At 49.4% G+C, this 20529-nt stretch overlaps 1 protein-coding gene across 3 annotated transcripts in view; it reads right to left on the bottom strand.

Moving 5' to 3' along the window:
• The window catches only part of RAB4A (RAB4A, member RAS oncogene family), a 96004-nt gene extending 94058 nt beyond the window's left edge, over positions 1-1946 (bottom strand). For 2 of the 3 annotated variants that reach the window (XM_067711164.1, XM_067711163.1), the window contains exon 1: positions 1717-1944. In XM_067711164.1, coding sequence (XP_067567265.1) covers positions 1717-1747 — 31 coding nt within the window. In that variant the 5' untranslated portion in view covers positions 1748-1944. Of the gene's footprint in view, positions 1-1716 lie in introns of all 3 variants that reach the window. The other variant, XM_067711162.1, reaches the window with a different exon arrangement.
• Between the last annotated feature and the right edge of the window lie 18583 nt (positions 1947-20529).

Below are 20529 nucleotides of genomic sequence, written 5' to 3' on the forward strand. Positions count from 1 at the left end.
GGTACCATGAAATAAGAACACTAAAGGTCAAAGCCTGATGAACAGAATCTGATCAGTTAACCTGTGATGCTTGATGAGCTCTGTCTGAAGTGGAGATGCCAGATTTTACCACGGTTATTGTTTCATATGACACAACTGAAGAACAAAATCTCCATCTTCCCATATTCCTCCTAACTCATAACCCCACTTGGTTTCCTACTTGGACTTTCCACCCCTCCCATGTGCTCCTTTCTCCGGGTCAGAGGAAAAAACAAAGTGTGGGCAAAGGAGCACTTGAAAATAAAGAAGAAGCAAAAGCATAACCAAAACTTGCTGGAGAAATGGATTTTCTTTAGGAAATCTGACTGTGGTTCTCTACAGACAGAGGCAGACCACGTGGATGTGACAGGTGCTGTAGCATCAGAAGCTCCCATGACACTGATCCTTACAAGCCAGGGATGTCCTGTCGGACTTCCTAAGCCTTCTAGGAACAGCCATCCTGCTCCCAGCGTTACCAAGAACAGGGCAGGTACCAGTCACAGGAGTGGTTGAAGGTGAAGCAAATGCCCAGGGGCCAAGGGGCCTCAACCACACTCCTCTAACCGGGACCCTGGATCCCTCAGGGCCTGGGTATGTGCGCACTGGTTAACGCCTCCCTGGCCTGGGTCTGGGTCAGGTTTCTTTCTAACATACCTTCAGAGACCACATTCCTTCAGAACTCCTGCCTTAAGTTTTTAACATTCATTAGTATCATACCTGGATTAACACTGTATCCCCCCCCCCCGGACCGTAAACTCCCTGAGAGCAGAGCAGTGCCGGTGGGTACCTTGTAGTGTTGTAAACCATGCCGGCCCATAAAGCCGGTCCACACCTATCTGTTGATGGGAAAGGGGGCAGCATGTCAGGACACACGGAGGAGACATGACTGATTTGACGAGAAGTAATGGTTTTGAACTTGAGCCCCTCCCTGGGACTGCAAAGTCCAAATCAGACTTAACCTGAGAATGCACACATCTGAGAGTGATTCCAGACTGGTGAACACCTCATCAACCTTGATACAAAGCAGAAGTGTACTATGTTGTTTATTTTTACCACGCAGGACAAAAACAAACACAGTTTATGAATTGGGAAGGCTTTCGTTTATTAAAAAAAAAAAAGTCTCTCTTGGGTGCCTTCAGGTGTGGGTGCTACAGAGGAAGCAAAGATCAAGCAGACTGGGCTGTGCTTCGGAGGTGCTTGTGGTCTTAAAAAGACACATTTATAAAGAGCCATCACGCAGCCTGAAAAGTCTCTGGAAATAGAAATGGATGAACTTGCCTATCGATAAGTCCTTGTAATTTCAGTGCAAAGGAAGACTTCCAATCTAGGAAAGCTCAAAGTGCAATAGCCGAGGAGCACACTCAACTGCAGGCGTCGCCTCAAGTCCTTCACATCCCTTGCTAGGGACAATATCGCAGATAAGCCGAGTCTCCAACTGGCTTCCCAAACCCTGACTACTGATATCAGACTAAGAAAGGGAAACCCTACCGGCGTGAACGCGGAGAACCAGCAAGAGGACCCTCGGAGAAGCAGATCACGTAGACTGGCCACACTCGGCCGGCCGGCGCCCCGGCACTCGGATCCGCGCCCCGCCGCCCGCGCCCACCCCACCCCGGCCCGCAAGGCCGGGCCCCCAGCACCCCACCCCGGCCCGCAAGCCCGGGAACCCGCGCCCCGGCCCGCGCCCCCGCCTCGTACCGTAGGTCTCGGACATGGCCGTCTGCGACATCTTGGGAGCGGCTCCGCCTCTCGCGGGGCACCGTCTGCAGCTCCGCCGGGCCGGCGGCAGGGAAGCCGGGTCGTCGGCCGCGCCTTGGTGGGGAACGCCACGGGCAGAGGACCGGAGGAGGGAGGGGCCCGCGGTCCCCACGGCAACTGCCTGCCACTCCGCGGCTGCGGCCCCGCCAGACTGTCCGCTCCGCGCAGGCGCACGGCCCCGCCCCCCCACCGGTCAGGACGCGGCGGAGCGGGCAGGGGAGGAGGGAAGGGGCGCGAGGCCCGGCCCCCAATGTGGTCGCGCGTGCGCGCGGGGAGGCCGGGGCGGGGAGGGCCGATGGGCGCCGAGGATCCGGGTCGGCGCGCCGGGAGGTCGGCGCGCGGGGGGGGGCGGGGCGCGGGGGGGGCGGCGAAGGGAGGGAGGTCCGCAGGCCTGGGGGTGACGGGGTGGGCACAGGGGCTGGGACAGCGGGGTCCTTTCTCGCGCAGAGGAGGCAAAGTGCCTGCACTGGCGAGGAAGGCAGCGCTTTGCCAGGTTGGTCGCCTCGGTAAAGGCTTGGTCGTCGTCATCTGGGGCGCTCGGCCGGGGAAGGACTTCCTCCGCGCTGGAATGATCAACCCGGGGACGGGGGGAATGTGTAACTAGGAGGCCGTGCGTGGCCTCAGGTGTCCAGCTGGAGGCCAGCCCTGCGGGCGGGGAGGCAGGCAGACCTGCCGGGGCCGTCGACGCTGGGGCCGAGCTGGCATCTGGGGGTAACTGACAGAAGCTTAGGACGTACCGGTTCCAAAAAGTCCCCAGAAGACTGTAGACGTTGGCCCCCCCTGCACCTCACTTTAGGGAATGTGGCCTTTGGGCAGGAAGCATCTCTGGGCTCTCAGCCGCGGACGCATTTTTACGGGTACGAGTCGTTGGTTGAATATTTTGATTTAAGGAGCACAACTGAATTCAGAATCCCCTTCTGTTGGAAATGCAGCGATAAACATTTACTGAAGAGATTTTTGGTTGGGATTTTGCTCCATGGGAGCATGACCAGGGCCACGTGGTATCTCATAAGACCCAACCTTGCTCAAAAGACACAGTAGAATACCAAAAATATGCCCTGGCTAAGCTCCCAAGCGACTTGGATGGTGGGGAAAATGCCAGGAAACGCATTTTATTCAAGCCCATGTGGCTTTGTCCTCCAAATTGGCATCAGACCTTCCCGAGATCTTCCCCTCCCCTCCAAAGGCTATCTGGCTCGGCATTTTACCCTTCTGTCTGATGCTAGCAGAAAAGAGATATCCTTGCTTCTAAATCACAGAGGAGGCCCCATCCTGAAATGTGGTGCGAACTGTAATTTCCTGGAATTCTTTTGTATATATCCCTTGTTCAGTGGCTGGGACACTGTTGTTTTCTCATCTGGCTTTGTGCAAGTTAGGTTTGATTTGCACTCCTGTGTATAGCAGACTGACTCTGATTAGAGCTATTTCAGAGGAAAGACAGTGATCCCATTCTTCACATCTAAGGCTTCTTCCTGTCAGGAACTTCTGTGGATAATAAGAAAGGAATCACTGAGTTATCGAAACTGGACCTCGTGATTTGTGAAACCTGGACAGAGTGATAGAAATTAAGCGACTGTTTCAAAGCTGAGAGCAGTTCTCTTTACTGTGGAAAACGAATGCTTAGATAGGCCTATGGAAAAGACTATTTGTTTTGGGAAAACCACCCAGAGAAGCCATTTTTGTTCTAGTTTGCAGATACAAAGCCGCATATCACAACTTGAAAGGGAAGTACTCAAGAGCTGAGGTTGGAAGGAGCCCAACTTCCTTGAATAATAATGTGAAAGATGATTTGCATCTCAGCAGCGTTGGATCTTTGAGAGAAAATACATTTCTCCTAAATATTCTTGGAGACTGCTTTGATTCTGAGGTACCATTGATTGTGTGGAAGGGAAACTTACTGCAAAATTAATTTGTGTTCTCTCCAGTTGTTCTCTCCTTTCTCTTCAGGGGAGCCTTCCAAAATCCTAGGCACATCGGAAATTTGTCTAATGCAAATGAAGGGAGAAGGATTTCTTCCAAAGTAGGTCTTGCCCACCCCTCCTCAGGTCAGTGGGCCTGGAAGCACCTGGTACTTTCCTTTTTGCTCCCTGGCAGTGTGTCACATTTAACGAGCAATTAGGAGCCTCAGGGGCTGCAGCCTCACAAGGAGTCCTGTACCCCAGGACTGGCAGAGGCCCACATGGGTAGGGGCCGTTGAATCTCTGGAGGAACCAGTGGGGACAGATGGGCTCCTAGACAAGGGTCAGACCTAGAACGGCGGCCTGGTCCCCTGGAGGGGAGCCTTAGAAAGGGCTCGGGATGAGAATCCAGCATGACCCTGACATTCTGGGGGGCGGTGACACTGGGAACAAAGGGACGTGGCATCCTTGGCGGGGGCACTGGTCACAGTCTCTGTGTCACTGTGATTTTCCTTGATAACTGAAGGAGGTGGGGGACAGGAGCCAACCTGTGTCTGAGTATTCGGGGACTCAGCAATACCTGGGTGATGCTGTGAGAGGCACTGAGCTCTGCACAAGTCGGTGGAGGCTTGAAAGGGAACCTTAGTTAGACACCCAGGCTGCTGACACTTGTGACACGTAACTCATGTCTTCAAGGTGGAAGAGACCTCGGAGGCCACTGGACAGGTTTGCCTTCTAGTGCCAAACAGAACTTCCACTGTAATGGGACCTGTGTGGTGTCGGGGTACTCAGTCAGGATGGGCTAAGTTAGCTGTAGTAACAAAGGTGTCCCAACATGCATGCAGTCCATCTCTCACTCAGACTGCCTGCTGCACTCATGCTGGCAGAAGCTCAGCTCCACCTGGCATTGGTAGACCCAGGTGCCCCAAGTCTCAGCTACACACATGCTCCTGCTGTCTCTTGGGCACCACATGCATTAGCTCGTGAGGACCCCTTCAGGAACTGATAGAATCACTTTCATTGACCTTTTGCGGGACACAGCAAGTGACGTGGCCACACCTAATGTCAGAGCGCACAATGTCGTTACTGCTGCAGAAGGAGAGAAGGGGGTACGTGGAGAGATGTGACATCCCCGCCGCCCAGGAGGTCTCGCCTGTGCAGGCAGCTCATCCCGCTTTTATTTTAAACAACTTTGTTGAAGTATAGCTGAAATTTAAAGTACACGGTTTGATAATTTCTGGTATCTGTGTATACCTGTGGTCACTACGACTGGGATGTCACTGCTTCCAGGCCTTTAAGGTGGACAGAAGCATTTTTTTTTACGATTCTCTTTTGCCTGCTGTTTGCTTATTAGGAATAACTGCTTGTGAGGTTATCTGAGTGGTTGCGTTAGGGTTTATAACCGGGTCTTCGCCTCACCACTGGCCACCTGCCATTCCTGGCAGCTCACCCCCATTCTCCCCACCCGTGCTGCTGGGGATCTTCTACCCCCATATTTCTCATACGCCCCACATATGCTGTTACTATTTTTGCTTTAAGCGGCAATTTCCTCTGTTTTTAAAACTGTGGTAAAATACACATAGAACTGACCATCAACCATCTGCCTTGAAGAGTACCGTTCAGAGGCATTCGGTCCCTTGGTATCCGTGGGGGAATTGGTCCCAGCAGCCCCTGCAGATACCAAAATCCATGGATGTTCAAGTCCCTTAGATAGGATGGCATGGTGCAGTTGACCCTCTGTTTCCATAGTTCCACAGCCACAGATTCAACCAACCACAGAGAGAAATTTCAGTCCATGGTTGGCTGAATCTGTAGATGCGAAACCCATGAATATGGAGAGTCCACTGTGTATTTATGGAAAAAAATCCATGTATAACTAGACCCACGCAGTTGAAACCTGCACTGTTCAAGGGTCACCTGTATTCACATTGTACGACCATCACCACCCTCCATCCACAGAACTCCTTCCATCTTGCGGAAATGTAACTCTGCACCCTCCGCTCCCATTCCCCTCCCCCTGCCTCCTACAACCACCATTGCATTTCTCGGTCTGTAAATTTGACTGCTCTGGGGACCTCATGTGAATGCAATCACACGGTTGTCCTTGGTGACAGGCTTATTTCACGGAGCGTCATGTCCTTCAGATTCAGCCATGTTGTAGCATGTGTCAGAATCTCCTTCCTGTATACTCCACTGTATGTTTTTACCACATTTTCCAGCAAATTCCCTTTTCAATAGGTTTAAACAATAAGACCCAGCATCTCGTATTGAGCCCATAGGTAGCATATCTAGGACCCCTCAGCCCTCGGTGTGAATGCACATCTCCACTTGCTGTCATTTCCCTTTTGCCTGAAGGACTTCCCTCAGTGGATCTTGAAGCACAGGTCTGTGGCTGATGAATTCTTTCAGCTTTTGTACATCTAAAAAAATTTTTTTTTTTTTTTTTTTTTTTGCGTTACGCGGGTCTCTCACTGTTGTGGCCTCTCCCGTTGCAGAGCACAGGCTCAGCGGCCATGGCTCACGGGCCCAGCCGCTCTGCAGCATGTGGGATCCTCCCGGACCGGGGCACGAACCCGTGTCCCCTGCATCGGCAGGCGGACTCTCAACCACTGCGCCACCAGGGAAGCCCTAAAAAAATATTTTTTTATCTATGTTTTTGAATGATATTTTTGCTAAGTTTCAATTTCTAAATTAATGTTTTTTTTTACCCCTAATAAAATGTTTTCTGGCTTATGTTGTTTTTGATCAGAAGTCTGCTGTCATTCTTATCTTTATTCCTTTGTATGCACGGTATCTTTTTATCACTGCCTGCTCTTCAGATTTTATCTTTATCTCTGATTTGAGCAGTTTGATTATGATGTGCCATGATGTGGTTTTCTTCATGGTTTTCGTCCTCCAGTTTCATTACATTTCTTTGTTTTGTTTTATGTGTGTGTGTGAGTTTATAGTGTTTATCAGATTTGGAAAATTTTCACCCATTATTTCTTCAGATAGTCTTTCTGCCCCTCCCCTCTCTTCTGCCTTGGTAACTGCATCACACATGTATCAGGCACTTGAATTTGTCCACAGTTAACGGCTACTCTGTTTCATTCCTGGCCAGTCTTTCTTTCAGTGTTTCATTTTGGATAATTTCTATTGCCCTGCCTTTAAAGTCACTAATCTTTCCTGCAGTATTTCATCCGCTGTTAACCCCAGCCAGTGTATTTTCCACTTCACATATTGTAGTTTCATCTCTAGAAGTTCACCTTGGTGTGTGTGTACCATGTTCAGTGCTTGGTCTCACCTCTGGCATCTTGAACCTATGGAATATGTTCTAATAATGGTATTCATGTCATTTTCTACTAATTTTAGCATCTGAGTCATTTCTGAAGCTGTTCCTATTGGTTGGCCTTTCTCCTTGTTGTGAGTAATGTTTTCCATGCCAGGTAATTTTTGATCGGATGCCAGACATTGAGAAGTTTACTTTGTTTATATATGTAAGTATTGCTGTACTTTGTTCTGGGATACAGTTAAGCTATTTGGAAAGAGTCTGATGCTTTCAGTCCTGTTTTTAAGCTTTTGTGGGGGCCCAGAGCAGCATTTTGCCCCATTACTGAGGCCAACACCTTCTGACGACTCCACCCAGTGTCCTTGAACTTGAGGACCCACTGTGGTTCTGGACTTAGGCGCTCTCCTGGGCCCTGAGTGGGTGCTGGGGATTCTCCCCTCCACTCTCCGCAGGGGACCCTTCCCCTGGCCCCAGGTAGCTTCCTTGCAGGCCTGTGCGGGTCCATAGATGAAGGCATGAAGGGACCCCTGGAGGCTCTGACCCCCTCTCTGCACAGCTCTGCCCCTTCCTCACTGGGCCCCGAGGACTCCCGCTCTGTCTGCCCAGCTCAGGGGTGCTGCCTCCTCCTCAGGCTGTGATCTCTTATCCTCACTCACTGCCTCATTATTGATCGCATCCAGTCGCAGGGCTTTAAATATCTGGTAAAGTTGATGCTGCCAGGTCTCCTTCTTGCCTGAGCTTCTGTATACAGTCGCTTACTTGATATCTCTTACTTGAACACCTATTAGGTTTCTTACTACTCACAAAATAAACCCCAAACATCCAACGTTCTCAGCAAGCCTGTGCTCTCTGCAGGCTCTCCTGTCTCAGCGAACGGCAGTTTGCTCAGGACAAAACCTTGGAGTCCTCAGCTTCGCTCTGTCGCTCGTGCCCGTGTTTGGCCATCAGCAAGTCCCCCTGGCTCCACCTTCAGAATCACCTTTGCCCACTGTGCTGCCCCCTCACCCACGTGCCCCTAACTGGCCTCCCTGCTGTCTGCTCTCCCACAGCTGCTGGAGCGAACCTATTAAAATGTAGATAAAAACAAAAAGAACAATCCTTTGAAGCAGCCAGGGATGGGGGGGGGGTGGCCACGCTCTGCTCAGAACCCTTCCTCTCATCACTTCCCAGGGCTCTATCTCTCCTCTGATGCTCTCCTCCCCCACCCCCACTAGTCTCATGGCTCTGATCACATAGGCCCCCTTATTGTGTCTTGAACACACCAAGCAGGCTCTGGCCCCAGGGACTTTGCATGTGTTGTTTCCTCGGCCTGGAATGCTCTTGCCCAGACGTCTATGTGGCTTGTTCCCCCAGGGCCTTCATGTTTTCTGCTTATATGTCACCTCATCCATGAGGCCCTCCCTTTCAGACATCAAATTGTGATTCCCTCTCCTCCCCAGCCCTTCACACGCTTCCTCCTTTGGTCTCCCCAGCATCTACCCCGTACATCATTTATTAGTATATCATCTGCTCCCCTCTAGGCTGTAAGCTCTGTAAGGAGAGGGGATGTATCTATCTGTCTTATTCCCTGCTCTGACCTCATGCCTAAAGTAGTAGTGGGCACATAGAAAACCCTCAATAATTAAGTAGCTGTTGAAGGAGGAATGAACGAAATAAAACTCAGCAGCTCTTTATTAATTTGGATTTAGTTTAATATAATAAACTTAATTTTAAACTTGTTGATTTATGGGAAATTTAAAAGTCAGTAGTTTCATATGCCACCATGTAATTGTGGAAAGGCTGTAATAAAACCATTTAAAAGTATCAGCTAATACTATTTACTGAGGACTTAATTAAACATAGGTATAGTGCTAAGTGCTTTACATGTATTATAAAACCCAGTCCTCACAACAAACTCCTAAGGTAGGTATTATCTCATTTTGTAGATTAGGAAACAAAGGTCTAGATGGATTACATATTTTGCCCCAGTTCTCACTGCTAGTATGTGTCAATGTTGGGGTTTTTCTCTAAAGCCAAACTAAACAAGGCATGTCTCCTTTTTTTTTTTTTATTGTATGGTTCCATTTATATGAAATGTCCAGCAATGGCAAATCCATACACACGGAAAATATTATACATTAGTGGTTGCCAGGGGGTTGGAAGAGAGGGAAATAGGGAATGACTGCTTAAAATGGGTGTAGGTTTCCTCTTGGTTGATGAAGATGTTTTGCAGCTCGGCAGTGGTGATAGTTGCACAACATTGTGACAGTAGTAAATTCCACTGAATGGTACGGTGAATTGTAAAATGATCCAAATGGTGGATGTTGTGTTATGTTCCTTTTACTACAATAAAAAGGAGAAAGAATTCGGGAAAGACTTAGAGTTTGGGAAACTAAGGTGAACTGGTCAAGAAAAAGACAGCTCTATTGTTCAGTTTTCTCTCAGCTCTCCCAGTGCATTAATCCTCAGCCAAAAGTAGCCTGAACTTGTAGATGATAGTCATTCAACACAGTCCAGGGAAAAGTAAATAAAATAAAACCCAACTCTTCTTCTTTAGCACATGTATGAAAGGTTAACTTGCTGCTCAGCCACGTGGACATTCATGAAGACGTTTCACTTTAGGTGTCCTCTACTTCAGTACTTTACTCACTTGAGCTCATTCACACATGTAGGCAACAGCATTCCTTAATTCGATGGAATCTGCAGCACTGGTTGTGATCGGTCTCATGAAAAGAAAAGGGAAGGAGGGAAAAGCCTCCACATTGGCTTGGTCGTCTTGGGATGAAATGGATGCAGAAGACAGCTGGATTGTCAAACTGGAAACTGTTATTTTCCTTTTCTTTTTATCTTTCCTATAAGGTCTTCTGTCCACTTCCCACCACCTTCTTTCAAACAGGAAAGACACTAATTAGCTGCTGGATTTTTTTTTTTGTTAAAACAACTATTGTTTTAGATTTCTTGTTGTCCGCTGAATGTTATTGTTTTTACTGCCAAATGAGCTTCGGTGGTTGATGTAGGGGGTCTTTTGGGAACTTAACTTTTTCAAGTTTAAGTGGAAAAGCGTTTTTTTTTTAACATCTTTATTGGGGTATAATTGCTTTACAATGGTGTGTTAGTTTCTGCTTTATAACAAAGTGAATCCGTTATACATATACATATGTTCCCATATCTCCTCCCTCTTGCGTCTCCCTCCCTCCCACCCTCCCTACCCCACCCCTCCAGGCGGTCACAAAGCACCGAGCTGATCTCCCTGTGCTGTGCGGCTGCTTCCCACTAGCTATCTACCTTACGTTTGGTAGAAGGCATGTCTCCTTTTTATCTATAATATGTAAGAGAAAGAAAATGCAGTAAAAAAACATCCAAAACACAGAGGTGTGACTTGAAGAGGCATTAAATTGTTGAAAGTAGGGGAACCTAAGAAAGCCGATGGCCTCTCTGGGTGCTTTCTGTCCCTTCCCTTGACCCTCACAACACCTGCCCAGGTAGCTCCCCTCGCCCTCCTTTACAGCTGAGGATGCACCAAACCCAGGCTCTCCCGGGCACCACAATGCTGAATGTACAGAGATGTGAGTGGGAGACTTCCAGTTGTGAGATAGAAAACAACACTGCAATTAACATCCTGTTCTCCATGACCAAGCTCAAGTCCTTGAACCTCCTCTAAAAGCACATGGACTTGTTTACGTGTGCGGAACATACCACAAATGCTCAACGTGAGTACACAGTGTATAGTGTTCAGTGGAGGCTGGAGCTATGGGTACACTTCAGTGGTGTGGTCACTCCCCCCCTTCATATTTTAATTTGAAACTTACCAGTGAACGGTCCATTAGTTCTATTAGGAACGCGTCTCTGCATATTTCTGCATTTAACAGCATTTGTATTCAGGGATTACTCACGAGTTCTTTGAATTTTTGTTCTTAACTCAGAAGAAGAAGATTGGGGCTTCCCTGGTGGTGCAGTGGTTAAGAATCCACCTGCCAATCCAGGAGACACGGGTTAGAGCCCTGGTCCAGGAAGATCCCACATGCCGCAGAGCAACTAAGCCCATGTGCCACAACTACTGAGCCTGCGCTCTATAGCCCGTGCTCTGCAACAAGAGAAGCCACCGCAATAAGCCCGCGCACTGCAACGAAGAGTAGCCCCCGCTCGCCGCAACTAGAGAAAGCCCGCGCGTAGCAACGAAGACCCAGTGCAGCCAAAAATAAATAAATAAATATTTTTTAAAAAGGAGAAGAAAATTTTCTGGTTTTTGTTTTCTTTTTATTATATTTTCCATATCAGATTAACTATCTGCCTGAGGATATTAAAATACACGTGTTTTCATTTTCTGATAAAAATGCTATAGAATTATCTTTCTTCTATTTTTCTATTTCTTTTCCATACCGTGTTTTAAATCAAATGGCCTATTTTTAGCCTGGTTTCTTGTTTAAAAGATGGTTTGCGGGCTTCCCTGGTGGCGCAGTGGTTGCGAGTCCGCCTGCCGATGCAGAGGACACGGGTTCATGCCCCGGTCCGGGAAGATCCCACATGCCGCGGAGCGGCTGGGCCCGTGAGCCACAGCTGCTGAGACTGCGTGTCCGGAGCCTGTGCTCCACAACTGGAGAGGCCGTGGCAGCGAGAGGCCCGCGTACTGCAAAAAAAAAAAAAAAAAGATGGTTTGCAAAAACAAGGGTTTTTTTTTTTTTTCTTTTCTTCTTGGATTTTCTCTCTAATCACCACCAAACAAAATTAACCAGAACTTTCTTTCCTGGGCTGATTTTTCAGTTTAATCAGTTTTACTGAGTTATAATTTACATGCAACAAAATTCATCAATTTTGTGTACAATTCAATGAGTTTTGACGAATTTTACCCCGTCGTGTAACAAACAACCACAACCATCATGATATAGAACCTTCATGTCACCCCAAAAGCTCTTTCATGCTCTTCCTAAATCTTCTCCCGGCTAATTTTTAAGAAGTTCTGATAGAAGATTACTGGCTTTCCCATGGGAAAATATAATATGTTCCATGAGATTGGGGTGGGTTTTTCTACTGTGAGGACACCCACCATATCCTCTATTTCCAGCCTGCTTTCCCTCCTCCAAACTCTGTCCTTTCTGTTGGTCTCCACATCTTTATTTGGGCCCAAACTGTAGCCAATACCATTTCTTTTGTGACAAAGGACCACAGAGCGGGGGGCTTAGACAGCAGACATTTACTCTCCCCCAGTCTTGGAGGCAACTCGACCAAGATCCAGGTGTGGGCAGGGCTGGCTCCCTCTGAGGCTGTGGAGGGGGATCTGTTCCCGCTGCTCTCAGCTCCTGGCGGTCACTGGTACCCCCGTGATCTCTGCCTTCATGTTCACGTGGTCTTCTCCCTTTGTCTGTCTCTGTGTTTTAATTTCCCCTTTTTATAAGGACACCAGTCACATTGGATTAAGTCCTAATAATCCTAACGACCTCATCTTAACCAATTACATCTGCAACGGTCCTGATCCTAAATAAAAGGTCAGTTTCTGAGGACCTGGGTGTTAGGACTTCAACATATGAGTGTGGGGTGGGGACACCATTCAACCCATAAATAACACTTTTCATCACCCAGATGCTCCACAGAGCTGTAAATACAGCACAGCAATGCTGTGTGTCAGTACAGGTCCTGCTCTCTCCTCCGAAGTGAAGACCAGTCTTCTGCAGAGTCTCTGAACGCCTGGGAGACTGGCAGAAGCACAGACTCTGGATCCTATCTTCAGAGGGTCTGATTCACTGATCCTGGCTCAGGGCCCAGGGATCTGCATTTTTTTAACAAGCATCTCAGGCTTCTGATGCAGGTGGTCCCCACACGTGAGGAATCCTGATGTGGGCTGGGGTGGGTAGCGCTTCATTGCTTAAGGACTCAGGCACTGACTGCCTCTGGGGCATGGAACGGAGGGCAGCAGAGGCTGAGTGGAATGTTAAGTGCGGTGGGTGTTGGGGCCTTTGTGTCTGGCAGTGAGGACGTCTGGTTGGGAGCTAGTTCTCTGGTTAGAGGTATAGATGGGTTGGAAATCCACCATGGGCTAAAGTTCAAGCTATCCATGTTGGGGGCAACTCCCTCCCCTCAGGGCTCCCCACCACTTCCCCAGTCAGCAGAGCTTCTCTCCAGGGATGCAGCCGACACCAGCCGTCAAAGCTGGGGGGACCGGGTGGGTTGCAGGGCCCCCTCCTCACTCCCTCATCTTTCTCAGGAGGCTCTTGACTCGGGACTTTCCCTGATCCCCTCTGCTGAGATGGTCCATTTCCTTCTTAAAGCCCAATCTCTTCGGTTCCTTTCTTTCTTTTACTCTCCTGACCCCATGATTGAGCGATGGCTCAGGGTCAGCCTGGCAGGAAGTCTGGAGCCTCTGACCCAGTCAGAGCACCGGAGCGCTTTTCAGATGCCCCCAGATACGTGTGGGATGAGCGAGTGGGTGAGTGAAAGCTGGTGTCACCTGTGTGGAATCAGTAACGATGGCCACGGAGATGATGATGAGCCTTTAAACTGTCCCAGGGGAGCCCACAGTCTGTGTCGAGACTGCACACCAGCATCCCCAGGACGGGTGAGCCACCCAGGCCCGGGGCTCAGGGATGCTTATGCTGAGGCTGCTTCTGTGGGCTTTCCTTCTGCCCCTTCTCAGACAGCTTACGTGTTTCACTTTGCGTGTGAGTAAAGAGGGACCTTTCGTAACTGATGGCCCTCAGGGAACTGGTGATGTTGTTTGTGGGAGACGTGGTCTTGGAACTTGAGGGCTCTTTGGGAACCAATGTGCAGTGGGTTCGGGGGCAAGTTTGTGGCACATGAGTCTGAGCGGGAAGGAGGATAGAGAGACGGGGCCCACGGGGAAGTGGTGGCCAAAGCAGACTTCTCTTGGGCAACTTTGCTGAGAGTTGAGCTTACCTTAGCGAGACAGGAGCTTGAGCCAGTCCTGGAGGAACAGCCACCCTACGCCTCCATGTATGTTTCTGTTCACTTGGATCTCAGAATCAGTGGGGGCTCCTGGCTCCTCTAACTGAGCTTATTCCAAGGGAGTGCCCAGTTAAAGGACCGAGGAGACCCACTGTCTGCCTGAAGAATCTACCAGCGCAGGGTGGCTCCAAGTCCATGGCTACAAGCGTGGGTGCAATGAGTTTCAAAGCTGCTCAGAAATCTGTGATTGGAAAACCAGTAAATCCTTGAATCTCTCTGGACCAGCAAATCTGAAGATCATAATTTAAGAAATAAAATTGAGAAACAATTCATGAGGGAATTTAATAAACCCGTAGGTATTTTGGAGTTATTGCCTGGTCAAGTGGTGCCCCCTGGTGGGCACTTCGTGGACTCGCCCAGGCTGCTTGAGCCCCAGGCTGCACTTTGGGGCAAAGCAAGGACAATCCCAGGAATTCCCAGTTTAGGCCCAGTTGGATGATTGTCTATGGATTGTCTACTAGGAAAGCATGTAATTTATGAAGGTTTTCTGGGTTAATTTGTGTCCCCCCAAAAGATATGATGAAGATAACTCCTGGTACCTGTGAACGGGACCTTATTTGAACACAGGATCTTTGCAGATGTAGCTAAGAAGTAAGTTAAGATCAGGTCTTCAGGGTGGGCTCTTAATCCAATAACATTGCTGCCCTTATAAGAAGAGGAGAGAGACACACCAGGAGAGAAGGCCACATGGGGATGGCAGCAGAGATTAGATGGTGCAGCCGCAAACCAGGGACTTGTGGTAAAGGCTGCCACCAACCCAGGAGCTGGGGCGGGGTGGGGGGAGCACATCTTCCCTCAGGGCCTCCAGAAGGACTTTGCTGACTCCTTGATTTTGGACTTCCAGCCTCCGGATCTGTGAGCGAATGCATTTCTACTGTTTTAAGTCACTCCACTTGCCCTATTTTGTTGCGGCAGCCCCAGCAGACTAAGAGAGAGAGACGGGGATTTGGAATCAGAAGACCTGTTTGGAATTCCAGCTACCACGCACTACCTCTGTGACCTTGGGCAAATCACTTCAGTTTCTTTGAGCCCCATTATTTTAAACTACAAAATGGAGAAATGCAAAAGTGTTTCCTTACCCCAAGGTTCCCATGAGGATGAAGGGTGATGCTGCATTTTGTAAGATGTAGAGCTCTGCGCAAGTGTTGCATTATTATGCAAGGGAAGCTGGGATGTCGTGCAGTGCAGAGGCTAAGAGCTAGGCTCTGATGTCAGTTTGCCGTGGTCCATGTAGGGAAATATCATAAAGGAGAATATCACGGAAACTGGATTATCGAGTGAGCCAGAGGCAGTGATGCCCAGGAGAGCTGGAGAAAGTTAAAGGAATCTGTCATTTATTGCTCTGTGATGAATTACACCAGAACTAGGGTCTGAATACAATAACTGGGTATTACTGCACACGGTTTCTGTGGCTCAGGGACCCGGAGCAGTTTAACTCGGTGCTTCTGGTCTCGGGTCTCTTGTAGGCTGCAGCATCTGGAGTTTAGACTGGGGCTGCGGGCGCACTACCAGGACGGTGCCCTCACGCGGCTGCTGGCCAGAGGCCTCAGGTCCTCGCTCTGGTTCCCTCCGGAGGTCTGCTTGAATGTTTTCATGGCATGGAAATCCCTCCCACTGCCCCTTCCTGCCTACCTCACCATCTCCTTCCCTTCCCAGGGGTTCTTGACCGTCATGGGCCTGCAGACTCACTGAGACCTAAAGAGACCTATGGACCCTCCCTCCAGTGAGGTCCATAATCCATGTACACAGAATGTCCTAGAGAGAGCTTCAGGAGGCTTCAAGGTCCGCAGAGAGCTCTGTGAAACACAACTCTAACTGTGTAACTCCCTGTTTAAAATCCTTTCATGACTCCCAGTGCCCCAGGATAAAAACCCCTCAGCACATCCTAATCTGACCCCAATTCACTTTTAACAACAACAAGAACGCTAACATCATACTGAGTGTCTTCTGTGTGGCAGGGACTTTCATACTCTGTCTCATCCTTCAAAGGCCCCTGCAAGGACCGGGTTTTAATATTCCCATTTTGGAGAAAAGGGAAATCTCGGAGCTGAGATGTGGCTGGTCCAAGGCCACATCTTCGAAAGAAGTCAGTTTGGGTTGTGTTGTCCAGTAGAAAAAAAAAATAGTCTGAGCTAAGGAGGCAGACACAACGGCGGGTTCCTCTGTTCACTCCCGTCTGTGCTGACGGTGCCCTTTGCTGCTGGTTCTGTTCATTCACCTGGTTAGCAAACATTCTCCACGTGCCCGCCAATTCCGGGCTCCGTTCTGTTCCTGGGGCTGCAGCAGTGGACAAAGCCACGTTCCTGCCTCCTGTCTCCAGAGAGAACTTGAGGGAATTAATAAGTAAATGTGGAATATGCCAGGAGGGATACGTACAGTGGAAGAAGGGAGGGTGGCCCTGCGTGCTGGAGAGCGGGGGCTATTGCCACCATCCCCCGAGATGATGAAGGCTTGGGGGTGGGGCAATGAAGTAATAGGAAGTGGATGGACTCTGGGTGTATTTTGAAGGTAGAATCGACTGGATCTGGATCTGAGACGTGAGAAGAGCCAACAGTGCATCCGGTACTGGCCTGAGCTGTGGGGTAAAGGACGGTTCTATCATCTGAGAAAGGGAGCCTGCGCGGGGAGCAGGTTGGAGGTTCCAGCTGTCTATCACTGAGGGACAGACCATCCCAAAGTCAGTTCTGGTCACAAGTCTGCCGTGTGGGCAGAGCTCAGAGTGGACCTCGTGGTCGCTGCTGCTCACATGCTGGCTGGACCATCTGAGGCTCTGTGCACGTGCCTGCTGTTGATACTGGCTGTGGGCAGGACCCTCAGCTGAGACCTTCGGCCAGAAACCCCACATCTCACCTCCCTCACATCCTGGGGGCTGGGCTCCAAGACTGAGGCTCCCCAGACAAGGTGAAAGCACATGGCACGTTAGGCCCCAGCCGCGGAAGTCCCTCAGCTCATTTCTACTGTCCTCTATTGCTTGAGGGAGTCTCAAAGGTCAGCCAGGTTCAAGGGGAGGGGACACGGACCCGGCTGTCCGTGGGAGGGTGTCAGCATCACGTTGTAGAGGAGTGTATGGAATGGGGATACCCTGGCGCTTATCTTTGGGAAACAGAATCTGCCACATGAGGGATGTGGAGACCAGGATCTGTCAAGTGTGAGTGGGGATGCTGAGTAGGTAGGTGGATGCACGAGTCAAGGGAGGTCAAAGTCAGAGAAATACAATGTGGAGGCTGCCGTATACAGCTGGTATTACAGCCGGCGGGGATGAGTGGAGAGAGGGAGAGGAAGGGGGCTGTGAAGCACGGCATTACTTACCGTGCACTGAGCGGATATATAGACTCTGCATCGTGGGAGACATGTTGTGGAGACCATGCAGCTGGGCTCCCTGCTGATATTAGTGTCCATTTCAGCTCAGTTTCTGACTCTGCACTTTTTTCTCCCTCCCAGCTGACCCTGGTGCCAGAGCCCCACGGTCAGATCTCACACAGTTCCTTTTGTCCCCAGGAAACTGGCCTCTCTGCTGTGTTTTGCAGTGCCTTTGGGCTTCCCCTGCATAACAATAGCCATGAGTATTCAGATTTGTAGAAAACCTTTAACCTTCACCAGAGGTTAAAAAAATGAAAAATGAAAGAAAAGAAATGGGTGAAGAAAGCCACTTTTCATCCTTAAGAGAACAGATGAAGCTTAGAAGCAAAGCTCTAGTGGAGCATCAGGAGATCTTTATTTTGTGATCAGACTAAATGCCAGACTATCAAAAAAGGGTGAAACCAAGCTTCTTAGCATGGTGCATAAAGTTGTCATAATCTGGCCCTTCCCTTTCCCACCTCATGCGATACCAACCCCCATCATGTTCTGGTTACTCCACTCAAATCCCCAAACCTGCCACACCTGCTCACCTCTCCAGGGCTTTGCTGCCCTTTTCTATTCCTGGCAAACTCCTATGCATCCTTCAAAGTCCAGCTTAAATGTCCCCTACCCTACAAAAGAGGTGTCCCTAGTCTTTGGTAGTCCTTTTGTGCTTATCCCAAGCAGAGAGTCAGCTCCTTCAGGGCTGTAATCCAGGGTACTCTTTTCTGCAGCTCTGGCACCCAGCAATGCCAGACACAGAATTGATAATCGCTATACTTTTTGCTTTTGGAATGGATACTCTAAAACTTTAACGCTGCACTTTGGTGAAGAAAAGCACTTCGTTTCCCCTCTAATTTCTTGGTATTCCTTCTAGACTTGCCTGAGTGGCCGCTGAGGGAGGTCTGACCCCACTGCTGAGGCCCCTCATCTGTAAGGCAGCCCCACAGCCTGGACAGGAGGACAGTGTTGTCCCCAAACTCGGCTTGATTTCTGCCTGCTTCACAGATGGGGGTGAGGGAGCCCTACCAACTCACCAATTTCCAGGTCACTTGGCAGGATGGCTCCTATCCTGAGCTGCCATAGCCCAACGTCTGTTGACTCCTGTTCGTAAAACCCGAACTCTCAGGAATCGATGGGCTGAACAAATCATTTTGACTAGCTAAATGCATGGGCTACAGAAGCTGGTCCTAGTGTAGTTTTAAGAAGCTTGAAGAAAAAGGGCAGAGGGATGTACACTGTAGTACTTTGTGAAAATGACATGGCTCTTAGAACATATGACCTTGCCTATAGGAAGCTCTGTTTGTTCTAAATTTTTTGATTTATATTGTTGTGTTAATTTCTGCTGTACAGCAAAGTGATTTGGTTATACATATTATATACACATTCTTTTTTTATATTCATTTCCATTGTGGTTTATCACAGGATATTGAATATAGTTCCCTGTGCTCTACAGTAGGACCTTGTTTTCTGTTCTCTATATAATAGTTTGCATCTGCTAATCCCAAACTCCCGATCCTTCCCTCTCCCACCCTCCCTCCCCCTTGGCAACCACAAGTCTGTTCTCTATGTCTGTGAGTCTGTTTCTGTTTCATAGATAAGTTCACGTCATATGTTAGATTCCACATATCAGTGATATCATATGATATTTGTCTTCCTCTTTCTGACTTACTTCACTTAGTATGACCACCCCTAGGTCCATTCATGTTGTTGGAAAAGGCATTATTTCATTCTTTTTTATGGCTGAGTAATATTCCATTGTATGTAAGTACCACATCTTCTGTATCCATTGATCTGTTAATGGACGTGTAGGTTGTTTCCACATCTTGGCTATTGTGAGTGGTGCTGCTATGAACATTGAGGTGTGTATAACTTTTTGATAGGAAGCTCCGTTTATCATAAGGGATGATGGCAGAAATCCCTGTGTGACAGTTACTGCAGACAGTTACTAGGACTTCCAAACAATATCCTCTGGTTGTGCATGGGTGGCAAGAGCCGTCTCCAGGAGACTGAAGATTTGTGGGAGGGAGCAGGTGTGCCAGAGACGCCCCTTCCTGTGTCTCTCATCGTCTGTCACTACTAAGAAATAAAGAGATGTTTCTCTTATCCAAAGAGCAACAAGGAGTTCCCCTCCTCTGTGGTTGTCCTACAACATCAGTGAAGGGGTGTCTGAGGTACACAGACCCCTTTACAGCAATGCCAACATTTCTGGTCTCCACCCATGGGTCCTGGCATGGGGGACGAGATCAACTCTCACGGTTCAGAAGGAACTGCATCCCCGCCTGCTCATTCCCTGGGCTCTCAGGCAACCTCGAGATCCTCCCTGGAGCCCTGGAGGCCCTCCATCCTCTGGGGTGTACGGCTCCCTGGTGGGGAGTTGCCAACCAACACGCCGGGAGACGCGACAGCCCACGTGATTCGTGAGGAGCCAGGTGGGCATGTGCAGAGCTAGGAAGCCAAGGGCCACGTGCAAGCGGGGAAGGAACTGGGGAGAGGCTGGAGGGAGAGAGTGAAGGGAGCAGGGTGATGGGGGTAGACTTGGAATCAGCGAGGCCAGAGCCGGTGGGAGAAGCTGGGGCTGGACATGAGGCTGCCCAGCATCTGCTCAGCAAGACGTAGCCTTGTCTTGACACTGATCTGATGCTAACGGGCAGAGGGGGTGGCCTGGCTTCTGGTGCCAGGTGGGCTGTCGTGGTCCTGTCACGTCCCCGCCAGTGTTTGGCGACCAGAAGCACCTAGTTAAACTGCTCCGGGTTCCTGAGCCACAGAAACTGTGTGCAGTAATACACAGTTATTGTATTCAGACCCTAGTTCTGGTGTAATTTGTCACAGAGCAATAAATGACAGATTCCTTTAACTTTCTCCAGCTCTCCTGGGCATCACTGCCTCTGGCTCACTTGATAATCCAGTTTCCATGATATTCTCCTTTATGATATTTCCCTACATGGACCACGGCAAACTGACATCAGGGGTCATAAATGAGAGGACAGGGGTCCTGTCACGTCCCCGCCAGTGTTTGGGTTCAGCATCCTGTTCACTCCCTGGCAGCACGCTGAACTGGAGCACAAAGGGATAGGTGTGTGGACCCGAGCGGGGCTGCGGAGGGGAGAGGCAGCAGCCAGCAGCCCGCGTGCTGGGTTGTTTCCTGCTGGCTCCTTCCATGAAGTCCTTGGACATGTCTCTGCCTCCAACGATACTGTGATCGAGTCCTGAGCTAGAAAATAAAACACGCTCGCCCTTCTACTGCTGTGGAGCCCTGTTTGAACCAGGAGGCAGCCAGCAGCTGAGACGCCCATCCTTACATCTGGAACA

The sequence above is a fragment of the Pseudorca crassidens genome, chromosome 16, assembly GCF_039906515.1.
Source record: "Pseudorca crassidens isolate mPseCra1 chromosome 16, mPseCra1.hap1, whole genome shotgun sequence".
Classification (NCBI taxonomy): domain Eukaryota; kingdom Metazoa; phylum Chordata; class Mammalia; order Artiodactyla; family Delphinidae; genus Pseudorca; species Pseudorca crassidens.